The sequence below is a fragment of the Mus caroli genome, unplaced genomic scaffold, assembly GCF_978045245.1.
Source record: "Mus caroli unplaced genomic scaffold, Mus_caroli_1 scaffold_3, whole genome shotgun sequence".
Classification (NCBI taxonomy): Eukaryota; Metazoa; Chordata; class Mammalia; order Rodentia; family Muridae; genus Mus; species Mus caroli.
In genome coordinates, this window is record NW_028227258.1 from 142,365,501 (window position 1) to 142,379,953 (window position 14,453).

The 14,453-nt window shown below is 40.1% G+C and overlaps 1 protein-coding gene across 4 annotated transcripts in view; it reads right to left on the reverse strand.

Moving 5' to 3' along the window:
• Window positions 1-877: 877 nt before the first annotated feature.
• The window catches only part of Dnajc5b (DnaJ heat shock protein family (Hsp40) member C5 beta), a 102,459-nt gene continuing 88,883 nt past the window's right edge, over window positions 878-14,453 (reverse strand). For all 4 annotated transcript variants that reach the window (XM_021158367.2, XM_021158366.2, XM_085835358.1 and 1 more), the window contains exon 5: window positions 878-1,225. In XM_021158367.2, the coding sequence (XP_021014026.1) occupies window positions 1,131-1,225 (95 nt within the window). In that variant the 3' untranslated portion in view covers window positions 878-1,130. The remainder of the gene's footprint in view (window positions 1,226-14,453) is intronic.

Here is a 14,453-nt window from a genome sequence, read left to right on the forward strand (position 1 = left end):
CTAGAACTGTCAGAGATGTAACCCTGGATTTCACTTACAATATATATTTAGCAGCAATTGACTATAATTTGGTGGGGTGGAAAAAAGAAGCAAAAGAAAAAGAAGATGGCATTTTATGCAATGTTATACAAAACTATAACAAGTACTTGAAAATGAAATATTACATAAAGAAGTAAGACAGGTTCCGGGGAAAGCAACAAGTCCTGGCTGCTCTGCCATTTTAGAAACAGCGTGTGGCTCCTTCACGATGGTAAGAAAAAGGAATCAAACAAGCAAATACCGAGGTGCTTTTGGAGCTCACGAGGCCTAGCATGCAGAGCTGTTCCATAATTAATTCTATCAAAACGGGCGCTGTGCTTTTCAGTGCAGCTTTTCAGACGTTAAAGATGCACCCCTTACTTCCTGTGTTTCTCTTCTCAGCTGACTCATCCAGCCAGGTTATATACAGATCATTTTACAAAGAAAATGGCAGGGTACTGTTTGGGGCTAGCTAGGTCATGTTCATGCTGATTATCTAACTGGCTTAGTTCTAAGAATTAACTAAGGTTGAATGTTTTTGTCATTTTAAAGCCAATCTAAACCAAGCATGCACTAAACCAAGCCACTCCTGTTTTTACTCAACATTTTTCAGTAAATGTCATGTCTCCTTTAGATCATATTTCTGTTACCACTTTAAATATCAACAAAGAGCTCCACAAACACAAATTCCTTCTCAACTGCTCTAAGTGCTTTGCTTATGACATTTGTGGCAAGTCTGGACTATTGTGTTTAGTTAAGGGAGAAAAAGTGTCTTTTCTTCTAAAATAGTACAACTTTAGTCTATAAGAAATAACATCTGGCTCATCTTAAGATCAGACTCATAATGACTGTCCACTGCCACCCTGGTACCTCATGAAATCAGCATAAAATAACTCTTCAGGCCTTTATTCATCAAACTGAATGCTTTGATTAGGATTCTACTCAAAGAGAAAGTCTGAGAAAATTATGTAGCAATCATCTTCCCCTTAACCTAAAAATAAAATACAAATGTGAATATGTTCACAGCATTTCATGTTTGCACTTCCCCGATGACCACCCAGAGACATGGCTGAACCAAAGAGAGGAGCTGTGGACCCTCCACGGGCCCAACATTAAGAGTCTGTGCAGTAACTTCGAGATCCTTCTCTGATTAGCTGTGTTTTCTCATTTGTATTTGTAGGCTGGAGAACAACTGGAAAGTCCATATCTGGGGAGGAAAACACAAAGAAACAATAATCAAACTTTTTTTTAAACCTTGTTCCTTTGATAATGAGGCAAATGGTAGTGTTTTGGTGAAATAACCAGCATGCTTATGAGATATTACCTGAATCCATTCTGCAAGTTAGAGGACTATAACTAAATCTAGGCTGCACTCTGCTCATTGTTCCATTTTCCATGGAAACTACAAATATGAAATAAAAACATCTATATGGAGGATGAGTCCTAGAGTTTTGTCGTTCATAAATGTATGCTTGCCTCTTGCTGGAGCAGAAGTTACAGCCTAGGGCTTGCTTTGGTGGAGAACCTAAGGGGAAGTTTAACACATAAGTAGTGTCCAAGGTAGCCACACTCCCTCTTAAGTGTATATGAAGTTCTTCTCTGGTGCTAGGCTGAGGAAGCTTCCTTAAAAATGTTTGAAGACAAACCAATAAGCACACGAATTGTCAGCCAATGTCTTTTCAGTATCCATGTCTTCTATCAGATACCAAGATAATCATTCACCATACAGTTATTCGGTACAAGCTATACTCTCAGGAACCTAGCAGAAATTAATGACTTCACATTCAACCTAGCACTAAGGAGTCCCTATAAAATTGCAAGAAACCTGAGCCCATAGAAAACACACATGCACATATTCACACAGACACGCACACACTTACAGAAAGAGACAGAGAAACAATGTATAGTGAGTGAAACCCCTAGAGTAACAACAAAAGATGAGATAAGATTCAGAGATGCTTCCATTTTTGCATTTATTAAATACAAGTGTACAAAAAATATGTATTTAAAGATATCAGATATTGAAATGAACAAAATCCTAGTGATTGAAGTATCTGAAATTACATTTTAAAAACTAAAGAGTTTTTAAAAGCTAAAAAGAGAATTCATGAAGTAGCAGACCTATTTGAAGAAATTATTCAGAATGTAACACAGACACAAAAAGAAAATATGATAGGAGATTAATAAGTATGAAGAACAGAATGTTAAGACTTAGCCTATGTCTATAACATTCTTTGCAGGAAGACATGTTTTAAAAAGGAAAGTAATATTCAAATCCTCAAGATCCAAGAACCAACTGGATTCCCCTGCAAATTAATATCTCTTTCTTCTTTTGCTTGCTTCTATCTTTGATGGTGTTGTGCATTTGTGTGCAGGTGTCTGTTTATGTGGGTATACATGATTGTGTGGACAAGTGTGTGTGGAGGACAGAAGATAACCTTAGGTGGTATTCCTCAGGAGCCATTTAACTAGGCCAGCCTTTGCCCTCCACACATGTGTACATACACATGTATTGCACCTATACACACATGTACATGCACCACACTTGCATATAAGTGTTTAACCTTACCACTAAATGAAGACAAAAATTAGAGCCATGGCACTATGCCATAGGCCCCACACTAGACTAGATTGATTTTCAGTCAATCAATGTCAAGAGTCAGCAAGAATGTGAGCTTCTGTACTAACATTAACTCTTAGTGGGAATATAAATTAACCCTTCAGTTTTTCAGAACTGCTTGGTGCTACTTATTACATTGTAGATGTGAATACCCTTTGCCTATGGGATTCCATTCCTGTGTATAATCACAAATACCCCTTAGCACTCATGCACCAAGACTTAAGTACAAGATCATTCTTATCACTTGTTTGTAATCCAAAACAAAGTGGAGTCTACTCAATCATCAGCAGTAGAATGGATACTAAATTATGAGATGCTATTTCAGAATATTATAATGGTGAAAATAAATAAATGAAACCCACAAAATGAAATCTAGACAAAATAGGGCCTGTGGCATAGAGAATGAATTTTAGAATGATCCAAATGTGAAGCAAAGTGAGGCTGATTGAAAGTAGAAATGTGATTGCCCTTCCAATCTGCATACCCACCTAAACTTGTGGCAGAGTGGTGTGTCTAGCCCTGGACCCCACAGCCTCCCTGTCTCCTAGGAGGTCTGCTCAAACCAAGGACACAGGAAACCTGCTCTAACCTGGGACACAGGAGCCCCGCCCTAACCACCATATAAACAAACCACTATATAAACAAACAAAATCATTCAAAAGCTGAAAAAGTCTTTGACAAAATCCAACACCTCTTTAAGTTAAAAGTCTTGGGGAGATCAGAAATTCATGACACATACCTAAGCATAATATAAGCAATATACAGCAAACCAACAAGCCAACATCAAATTAAATGGAGAGAAATTTGAAGAAATCCCACTAAAATCAGAGATAAGACAAGGCTGCCCACTCTCTCCTTATCTATTCAACTTAGTATTTGAAGTTCTAGACAGAACAATTAGACAACAAAAGGTCAAGAGGATACAAACTGGAAAGGAAAAATTCAAGGTATCACTATTTGCAGATGGTATGAGAGTATACATAAGTGATTCCCAAAATTCTGCCAAAGAATTCCTACAGCTGATAAACAACTTCAGCAAAGGTGTTGCATAGAAAATTAACTCACACTCACACACACACAAATCAAATAGCAAATCAGTAGCCTTCCTCTACACAAAAGATAAACTAAGAAGTTAGGGAAACACCACCATTCACAATAGCCACAAATAATATAAAATATCTTGGTGTGACTCTAACCAAACAAGTAAAAGATCTGTATAAGAAGAACTTCAAGTCTCTGATGAAAGAAATCAAAGATCTCCAGAGGTGGAAAGATCTACCTGCTCATGGATTGGCAGGATTAATAGTGAAAATGGCCATCTTACCAAAATCAATCTACAGATTCAGTGCAATCCCCATCAAAATTCCAACACAATTCTTTACATACATACAAAGAGCCATTTTCAACTTCATATGGAAAACCAAAAAACCCAGGATAGCCAAAACAATTTTGAACAATAAAGAACTTCTGGGGTAATCACCATCCCTGACCTCAAGTTGTACTACAGAGCAATAGTGATAAAAAAAATTAAAAAAAGCTGTGCTTCTCATGAGGGTGTGGGGTTCAGAAAATAAATGTACAATTCACCATCTCTATTTAGTTGGCAAATATCTCCTTGGACCAAAACAGGAGTCAGTGGGGCTGCTTGTTACTCACCCTTTGCCCTGTGTCCTGGCGACCACCGACCTGTTTCCTCCTTCATGAATTCAACCGCTCTGAACTGTGTTATCTGACTGGAAACACGGTACACTTGTTTTTTCTACCCTAGCTTCTTTCACTTAGCATCATGTCCCAAGTTCCTCTCTCTTCAGAGTATACCTGTGTTTCCCTCCAAGTCTCTGAGGTTCTCTCTTGACTCCTTTCCCTCTCTCATAGCTGTTCCTGGTACTTGGTGCTTCTTGGGCAGATTGTCAAGGCACTCTACCACCCCTTCTGATCATATTTCATTTTGATGGGTTGAGCCCTTCCTTGAATACACATTTTGGTCCCAAGATCTTTGCAAATACTGCCTTAATGAAACTGCTTCACTAACTCAGTGATAAAACTGCTTTGTAGAGGTCCATACTATGACTCCCCTGCCTTGCCTGACATGTGGAACACCATTCACTATCTTATCTGCAGGAATGACAAACAGACTATACTAAATATTTCTTGTATCAATATTCATCCCTTCAAATGTGTCCCATTTCCATTTCTTGCTCTTTTATGTTTCTAAATTAAATTTTATGTTTCTGACTTTGCTGGGGAAGGTATAAAAATGCCTGAAACTATGTCAATTCCCCTCCTGTTCACTTTCCCAGGCTCCGTGGTTCTTCTCTGATAGGTTCATTGTCCCTGCAACTTGCCTAGCTCTATGTGTTAACTCTATGTGTTTCTGCACATAGTATTTTAAATATTAGATATAGAAAGACATTCTCAGTTCACACACACACACACACACACACACACACACACACACACACATACACACACACACACACACACACACACACACACCTTACTGAATCTTGGCAGCTGTTGGGAGCCATTAAGACAACACAATTGTCCTGATCTCTGAATTGGGCCTCCCCCACCGCCCCCCCCCCCCCCCCCCCCCCGAGAAGAAAAGGGAGTCAAAAGCGGGCCACCACTCCGAGAACAACCACAAATTGTTCCAGCCCTAAATCAGCGCCAGATGTCCTGGCCTTAAGATGTACCCTGATACCACCAAGTTCCTGCTTCCCCGTGTAGTCGCCAAAAGAAAAATTTCTGGTGTCCCATCCCTCCTGCTGAGAAGTACTTCCTTTTTTTCTGCTGCCCCATCCCTCCTGCTGAGGTGCATTTCCTCCGCCCCATTCCTCCTGCTGAAAGGCACTTTCCCTTTTGCTTGTGCATTTAAACCTCGGGCCTGACTAATACACTGGGGCTTTGATGCAATTCAGAAAGGTCCCATGTTGTTCGCACAAGGCCCTCGTCTCTCTCTACCCCCCATTTGGTTCTTAGGAGAAAGTCCCCTCGAGACCCTTGAATAACTGGACCTGCTGGACGGGTCAGGCAGCTAAACATTGAAGGGACACTTTGAGCCACCTTGTTGGGGACAGTCCTGGGCTGCTCATTCATTCCACTACTCTGTACTGGTGCCTTAATGTTCTATGATGTCTTTGTATGAAGCATCACAGGATTCTTTTTCTTTACTTTGTTTTTAGATTTATTTATTTATTTATTTATTTATTTATTTATTTATTTATTTATTGTAAGTACACTGTAGCTGTTTTCAGACAGACCAGAAGAGGGCATCTAATCTCATTACAGATAGTTGTGAGCCACCATGTATTTCCAGGAATTTGAACTCAAGACCTCTGGAAGACCAGTCAGTGCTCTTAACCACTAAGTCAAGTCTCCAGTGCATCACAGGTTTCTAGTGATATTTCCCTTTCACTGTTCTTAGACATTGATTACTCTCATTGTAGGGAAAAGGACATTGAATGAGGGTGCAAAAAGAGGGAGGATGAATTTCCATCTCTCTTGGTCCCTTTTCCTGGAGTGGCAGATGTGATGAATGCTGAGCAGTATATATAATACATGTTTCTAGATCCTGGAGGAAGCAAGAACCATATGGTTGTGAGTCTATTGGAGTTCTGTTCAGGTGACTAGCAATAACAGCTAAGCAATCAACATTTCTCTGTGCTCTGAATCATGTTCTTTAGCTCCAAGGTCAACTCTATAAAACCTCTCTCTTTTTCATACTCTGTTCCACCTCTTTCCATAAAAAGGAAGCCGTTAATTCATAAGAGCTTGTTAGTGTTTACCTCAACAGTTTTGTTTGGATTTATTCTATTGGCTTCAGCATAGAAGAGAAAAAACTGAATTTAGCACTTGTATTTTGATCTGCTTTCCCAGAGTGTTCAGAAATGACTGGCTGCAGTTTAGGCTTTTGTTCAAAATTTTACACAGTGAAGTTTGTAATGGGAATATGGGAGGGAAGAGGAAATGATGCCTCATAGTGTTTCACTGGTACAGTTTTATTGTCTCAAAGGCTAAAATTCAAGGAAGTGCCAAACTGTCTCGAGGATAAGCTCTTTAATGTTGGCTGATTTCCAGAGCATCACAGTCCTCCCAGTTTCAAACGGGGAGGGTACTTTAAGACAGACAGAAGAACCCATTTGTGATTTCTCTAGCTGGCAGCAAATACTGAAGGTGGCAAGAGTTTGAAGTGTCTGCACTTCATTTTTTAACCATGGTAGTTGGGTAATTTATTTAAACATTTCAACATTGTTTAAAGAAATAGAATAACCCAAACAACTTTCTCTCTTATACTAGCGAATCCTACCCAGTACCACTACACAGAGACTTGTATCATGTTTACAACTCCAGAGACTCTTATTGATGCAACAGCACCAAACAGCAGGAGGAGCTGAAATGCATGCACATGAAAAATGGGCAAAGACTGAGCTTCTCAAGGAACTCAGACTTGTGATTCTGCTAGTTTGTAGTGTGAAGTTTTGTCTACTACTTTTGAGTTCCTATCCAGTATCACAATAACACCGACCCATGAGCTTTCTCAGATCTGTGATTAGAAAACACACACACACACACACACACACAAAGTTAATCTTGAAATGCCTTAGCTACTCATTAACTGGGCACTCCTAATCCTTCCCCTGCTATCCCAGGCCCAGTCAGGGAAGTGGTCAGAAGCCACTTACCCTGAAACTCACATTTCTGGTTGGTTTTTTCTCTCTACTACTTTATTCCCTTCTTCTCTTCCCCAGCCTTCTGATACTCTCTCTGCATCCTACCTGAGAAACTCTCAGTGTCCCATCCCATGTGCAGCCATTTGCTATTGGCATCTTTGCGGATAGATCAAAATTCAACTGGGGTCAATGACCTTCAGTGCCAGTAAACGCACATTCCAGATCAAAGCATCAGATCCAGCCTCTACATCTCAACTTTTCTGTTCAATTTTAAAAAGAAAAAAACAAAACCCAAAACCTCTTCTCTAAGTCATAAACTTAACAGAACTATAACTATCATATAAATTAAAAAGCATGTTATACCATTAGCATCTAGTACACCATATTGATCAATTAAATAAAGTACTCTATCATCATTCCTAACTTAAATAGTTATAATTCTATCCCTGTAGCCTGTAACACCATCTGAAAACTATGTTTTTACTTCTATATCGTATCTTTAAGGTTAAACAATTGTTTGCCTATGGGACTATAGTTAATTTTCAACTCAGAAATCTGAGAATGAATTAAATATCACCTGAGTAATAGGAAGCCCCACACTTAACTTCTAAAACTTAAACAAATTGTAGAGACAGCAGACTGCTTGAATAGTTCCCTAATTCCTAGTAATAACATCAGAGCACCAGTCTTCAGCCTTCTGGCCCGTTATCATCTAACAGACCTTTGCAAAGCAGACTACATGAAGGACTAGCTTACACTGACTTAGTAGAGCTTAGCAATTGACCATCCCACACAGTGTGTCATTTCCCCAGACAGTATTATTTCTACAATTAACATAGGCCAATTCTGCCCTGTGGCTACCTTACCATAATAAATAACCTCACCTGGAGGTGAAGATACTCAATTCTTTTTAAAAAGAGAATGGGAAAGCTGTCAGGAACATACATGCCTCATTATCAAATGATTCTTAACAGTGAAATAACATGCCTTCTAGTTTCTGCCTGCACCAGGAGCCAATCCTGTGCCATAGCACTCCATATCCAAATACCACTGGGAGAAAGCTGGTCTCCCAGGAGTGCTGATGTGCCTGTGAGCACAGGTAAGACCACCACTTCTGCTCAGAGGGACCCGCCCAGAACCATCAGGACACAGGAACCAAGGAGCAGCCTGGAACAGAATCCTTGCAGGTTCTGTCCACTCTCGGTGATAATTCTGTGCCACAGCTCTCCATGTTCAAATGCCACTGGGAGAAAGCTGGTCTCCCAGGAGTGCTGACATGCCTGTCAGCACAGGTAAGACCACCACTTCTGCTCAAATTTCTGGCTGAAGAGGGAACTACTCAGAGCCATCAGGACACAGTGGGAGACAAGATCCTTCAGGTTTCTGTCTACACCCCAGAGTTGACACTATGCCACAGTTCTACATACAGAAATTCACCCAGAGAGAACTGGTCTCCCAGGAGTACTGACCCATGGGCTTGCAGGAGGGACAAGCCACAGAGACAGCTAACACCAGAGATAACTAGATGGTGAGAGGCAAGGGGAAGAACTAAGCAATAGAAACCAAGGCTACTTGACATCATCAGAACCCAGTTCTCCCACCACAGCGAGCCCTGAAAACTCCAACACACCAGAAAAGCAAGACTGATTTAAAATCACATCTCATAATGATGATAGAGGACTTTAAGGAGGACATAACTCACTAAACACCTCAGTATCAAAGACAGACATTACCTCAGAGAAAATTGCTGGAAAACAATTTTCCAAGCAAATGGTCCCAAGAAACAAGCTGAAGTAGCCATTCTAATATCAAATAAAATCAACTTTCAACCAAAAGTTATCAAAAAAAAGATAGGGAAGGACACTTTATACTCATCAAAGAAAAAAAAATCTACCAAGAAGGGCTCTTAATTCTGAAAATCCAAATGTAAGCACATATCCACATTCATTTAAAAAAACTTTAATAAAGCTCAAAACACACATTGTACCTCACACAATAATAGTGGGAGACTTCAACACCCCACTGTCATCAATGGACAAATCACAGAAAAAAAACTAAACAGACACAGTGAAACTAACTGAAGTTATGGACCAAATGGATTTAACAAATATCTATAGAACATGTCATCCTAAATAAAACGAATATACCTTCTTACCAGCATTTCATGGTACCTTCTCCAAAACTGTCCATATAATTGGTCACAAAAGAGCCCTCAACAGATACAAGAAGATTGAAATAACCCCATGTATCCTATCAGTCCATCACAGACTAAGGCTGGTCTTCAATAGCACCAAAAACAACAGAAAGCTCACATACACATGGAAGCTGAACATTGCCCTACTCAATGATAACTTGGTCAAGGAAGAAATAAAAAAAAAATTAAAAATTTTTAAGTTTAATGAAAATGAAAGCACAAGATACCCGAACTTATGGGATGTAATGAAAGCAGTGCTAAGAAGAAAACTCATAGTTCTGAATGCCTCCAAAAAGAAACTGGAGAGAGCATACACTAACAGCTTGACAACACATCTGAAAGCTCTAGAACAAAAAAAGAAGCAAATACACCCAAAAGGAGTAGACAGGCAGGAAATAATCAAACTCAGGGCTGAAATAACCAAGTAGAAACAAAAAGAACTATACAAAGAATCAACAAAACCAGGAGTTAGTTCTTTGAGAAAATCAACAAGATAGATGCACCCTTAGCCAGACTGACCAGAGAGTACAGAGACAAAGAGTATCCAAATTAACAAAATCAGAAATGAAAAGAGAGATATATCAACAGAAAGTGAAGAAATTAAAAAAAAAAATCATCACATTGTACTTCAACAAAACTTGACAATCTGGATGAAATGGACAATTTTCTAAAAAGATACCAAGTACCAAATTAAAGTGGGATCAGATAAACCATGTAAACAGTTCCATAACCCCTAAAAAAATAGAAGCAGTCATTAAAAGTCTCCCCGCCCCCTCAAAAAAAAAAAAAAAAAAAAAAAAGCCAAGGACCAGATTGGTTTAGTAGAGAATCCTATCAGACCTTCAAAGAAGACCTAATATCAATACTCTTCAAACTATTCCACAAATTAGAAAAGAAGAACACTAATCAATTCATTCTATGAAGCCACAGCTAGGCTGATATCAAAACAACACAAAGACCCAACAAAGAAAGACAACTTCAGACCAATTTCAATATTGAGTATCAATGCAAAAATATTCAATAAAAGTTAAGCAAACAGAATCTAAGAACATATCAAAATGATCTTTCACCACCATCAAGTAGGCTTCATACCAGGGATGCAGGGATGGTTCAATATATGAAAATAAATCAATGTAATCCACTACATAAACAAACTCAAAGGAAAAAAAAACACATGATCATTTCATTAGATGCTCAAAAAGCATTTGACAAAATTCAACATTCAAGGCCTATATGTAAACATAGTAAAAGCAATCTACAGCAAACCAGTAGCCAACATCAAACTAAATGGAGAGAAACTTGAAGCAATCCCACTAAAATCAGGGACTAGTCAAAGTTGCCCATCCTCTTCCTATCTATTGAATATAGTACTTGAAGTTCTAGCCAGAGCAATTAGACAACAAAAGGAGATCAAAGGGATACAAATTGGAAAGGAAGAAGTCAAAATATAAGTATTTACAGATGATATGATACTATACTTAAGTGACCCCAAAAATTCCACTAAAGAATTCCTATAGATGATAAACAACTTCAGCAAAGTAGCCAGATATAAAATTAAATAAAACAAACCACTAGCTTTCCTATTCTCAAAGGATAAATGGGCTGAGGAAGAAATTAGTAAAATGACACCCTTCACAATAGTCACAAATAATATAAAATACCTTGGTGTGACTCTAACCAAGCAAGTGAAAGATCTGTATGACAAGGACATCAAATCTCTGAAGAAAGAAATCGAAGCAGATCCCAGAAGATGGAAAGATCTTCCATGCTAATGGATTGGCCGTATTAATATACTAAAAATGGCCGTCTAGCCAAAATCAACCTACAGATTCAATGCAATTCCCATCAAAATTCCAACTCAATTCTTCATAGACTCAGAGCAATTCTCAAATTCATTTGGAATAACAAAAAACCCAGGATAGGGAAAACTATTCTCAACAATAAAAGAACTTCTGGGGAAATCAGAATCCTTGACTTCAAGCTGTACTACAGAGCAATTGTGATAAAATATTCCTTGGTATTGGTACAGTGACAGGCCAGAAGATCAGTGGAGTAGAATTGAAGATCTAGAAATGAACCAACACACCTATGGTCACTTGATCTTTGATAAAGGAGCTACAACTATCCAGTAGAAAAAAAGATAGCATTTTCAACAAATAGTGTTGGTCAGCATTAGAAAAATGCAAATTGATCCATTCTTATCTCCCTGTACAAAGCTCGAGTCCAAGTGGATCAAGGATCTCCACATAAAACCAGATACACTGAATCTAATGGAAGAGGAAGTGGGGAAAATCCTCAAATACATGGGAACAGGGGAAGAGTTCCTGAAAAGAACATCAATGGCTTATGCTCTAAGACCCAGAATCAACAAATGGGACCTCATCAAATTGCAAAGCTTCTGTAAGGCATAGGGTGTGGGAAGCCACATGTGCCGTTGCAGAGTGGCGCTGGCTACCACTGGCCACTGCCCATGATTATGGGTAAACAACCAACGTGCGCATGTGCATAAGAGGTTTTTGCCAAGTCACTTCCTGGCCCGACGCATATTAATGAGGTACTGGTAGCATAACCAATCAGGTATGGACACGTCACTCCTAGGCCTATATAAGCAGCACCATTTCTGGGCTCAGGGTCTTTCACCTATGCAATCAATGTTCTCCCAATAAACGTGTGCAGAAGGATCCTATTGTGGTGTCGCTCTTGCTGGCAAGACGGGCGCCCACAAATGGTGCTGAAACCTGGGATGAGAAACATCTTCAGGCATGAGCGAAGACCCCCTGCTACAGGGAGGATTCAGAACTGCATTGAGGGAAGGAGCGGTTAATAAAGTGTTCCCGTAAAACAGACTGCTGAGAAGGATCCGGCGTGGATTCAGAACTCTTCAGCTGGGGAACAGGGGTACCAGTAAGTGAAAGGAAATTAATGTGTGTCTCTGAGAGGTATGCTTTCTTACTCAGTAGGTCCAGTAATTGTCGTTGGGGTTGTGTTGCTTTCTTTCTTTCTTAGTCTTGATATTATGCTATTGCCTTACTTTTTCATCGCCCTGGACACATGGGTGGGAGTGTATCTGCTGGGGGTAGCTTGGCAGGCACATAAGATCATAAAGCAAGTGTAGATAAACTCGTGGATCGACCTTGGGGCTAAGAATCTCACGTAGATAAGTGAGTACCTCAAGGACGCCTTAGTCCAGGACAAGTATGGGTACTGGCCAGTCTATGGCGTTAGTGGGGCCAATGCAGGCCTTGCTCAAAGAACGAAGTTTAAATAGACTTGCCCCTTGGTTTGCCCCCACTGGGTCGCTGACGCTACCTAGTTGGGAAAAGTTAAGGAAAGATATAGCGAGAGAGGAGGCAGAAGGAAAAGTGAGAGCAGGAACAAGGCTGTTATGGAAGCTGACTAAGGCCAGTCTATCCAGGACAAGAAATGTGAGCTAGCTGTTAAGGAAGGGCAACGACTTTTGCAGGAGCACCAGGGAAGCATATCAGAAACAGAGAGAAATGAAAAAGAAGGTGCGCACAGAAAAAATTTTAAAAAAATGAAAATAAGCTATTTCAGAGCTCTCCTAGGGACAGAAGAAAAACGGGAGATGTCCTGCTCTGGCTCCTATGGAGATATTTTTAGGTTTGGATAGGATATCTGTGTCCCTTTGAGACAACAAGTTTTATTCCCTGTCTGTCTATTGTCTGTTTTTGGTGCACCAAATTGTCCATATGTCTGTCAATTCATATTTGTTTTTGTTTTGTTGTTTGAATGGTTGTTCTGTGTTTCATGTTGAAAAAATATAATTGGTTAAAACTTTATCTGCTGGCTGTCCATCCTTTAACTTGTTTAAAAAGCAGCCTCAATTTGCACAGCAGAAAGTGATAAAAGCACTGTGGCTGGGAGTCAGGTACAGCTGAAAAAGCCCTGCTGAGGGCTGATTGCAAATGGAGCTCTTAAAGGGGCAGGCAGCTGAATATAGACGGACCTTCTGTTCGGAGATTTGGAGAGAGATTAGATTCTCCTTGCTGGGATGTCCTATTTTCACCGACCAAGCAGGGAAGAGATACCATGAGCCTCTAGATTTCAAAGTAATCAGGAATTTGGCTGAGTCCGTGTGGATGTACGGCCTCCTATATTATGGCTCAAGTAGAGGCCTTGAATAGACACTGCATGATGCTGTCCGATTGGGCAGGCTTGGTAAAGGCATGCCTTTCACCTGGGCAGTATTTAGATTGGAAAGCCTTCTTTATTGAATTTACAAATGAACAGGTGGTGGCTAAAGTTGCTGTAGGAAATCCAGCATGGGATAGGGATATGCTGCTTGGTCAAGGTCGCTTTGCACAACAACAGACAGGATATCCAGTGCAGGTGTTTGAGCAGATGAACCAGATTGCCATAAGGGCATGGAAATCATTGCCCACCGGTGTTGACAGTGTTGTAGAACTCCAGAGAGACAAAGAGACACTGAATCAGGTAAGAGGAGCGCTCTCAATTGGTTTGGGAGAGAGGGTCTGTTAGTTTGTTTCTTTAGGATCATCGACAACAGCTGCAGGTCCCGGAGCGGCTGACCAGAGCAATTCAAGGCAGGTGGAGCTGTGAGGACATGGATGTTCCTGTGGCTGGAGGTGCTCCCGCTAGTGAAAACTGAAGAGCTCTGTGTTCCTGAAACCATGCCGTTGACGCATTCAGGTGTTTCTTCAATTCTTTACATCTAATGCCAGATTTTAAGCCTTAATGGAACTCGAATAGAATCCATCATTGTTGGCAATTTTACCTCTTGGCTTACCTCTGCTCTTTCTTACTTTAAGGAATGGGTGGGAGTGATTTTGTTTGGTGCTGCCATATGCTGTGGACTGGTGTTCATGCTCTGGTTGGTATGCGAATTCAGAACCCAACAAAAACGTGACTCAGGCACTTTTAGCCATTGAAAACGGAGCCTCCCCTGAAGGTTGGTTATCTATGCTCA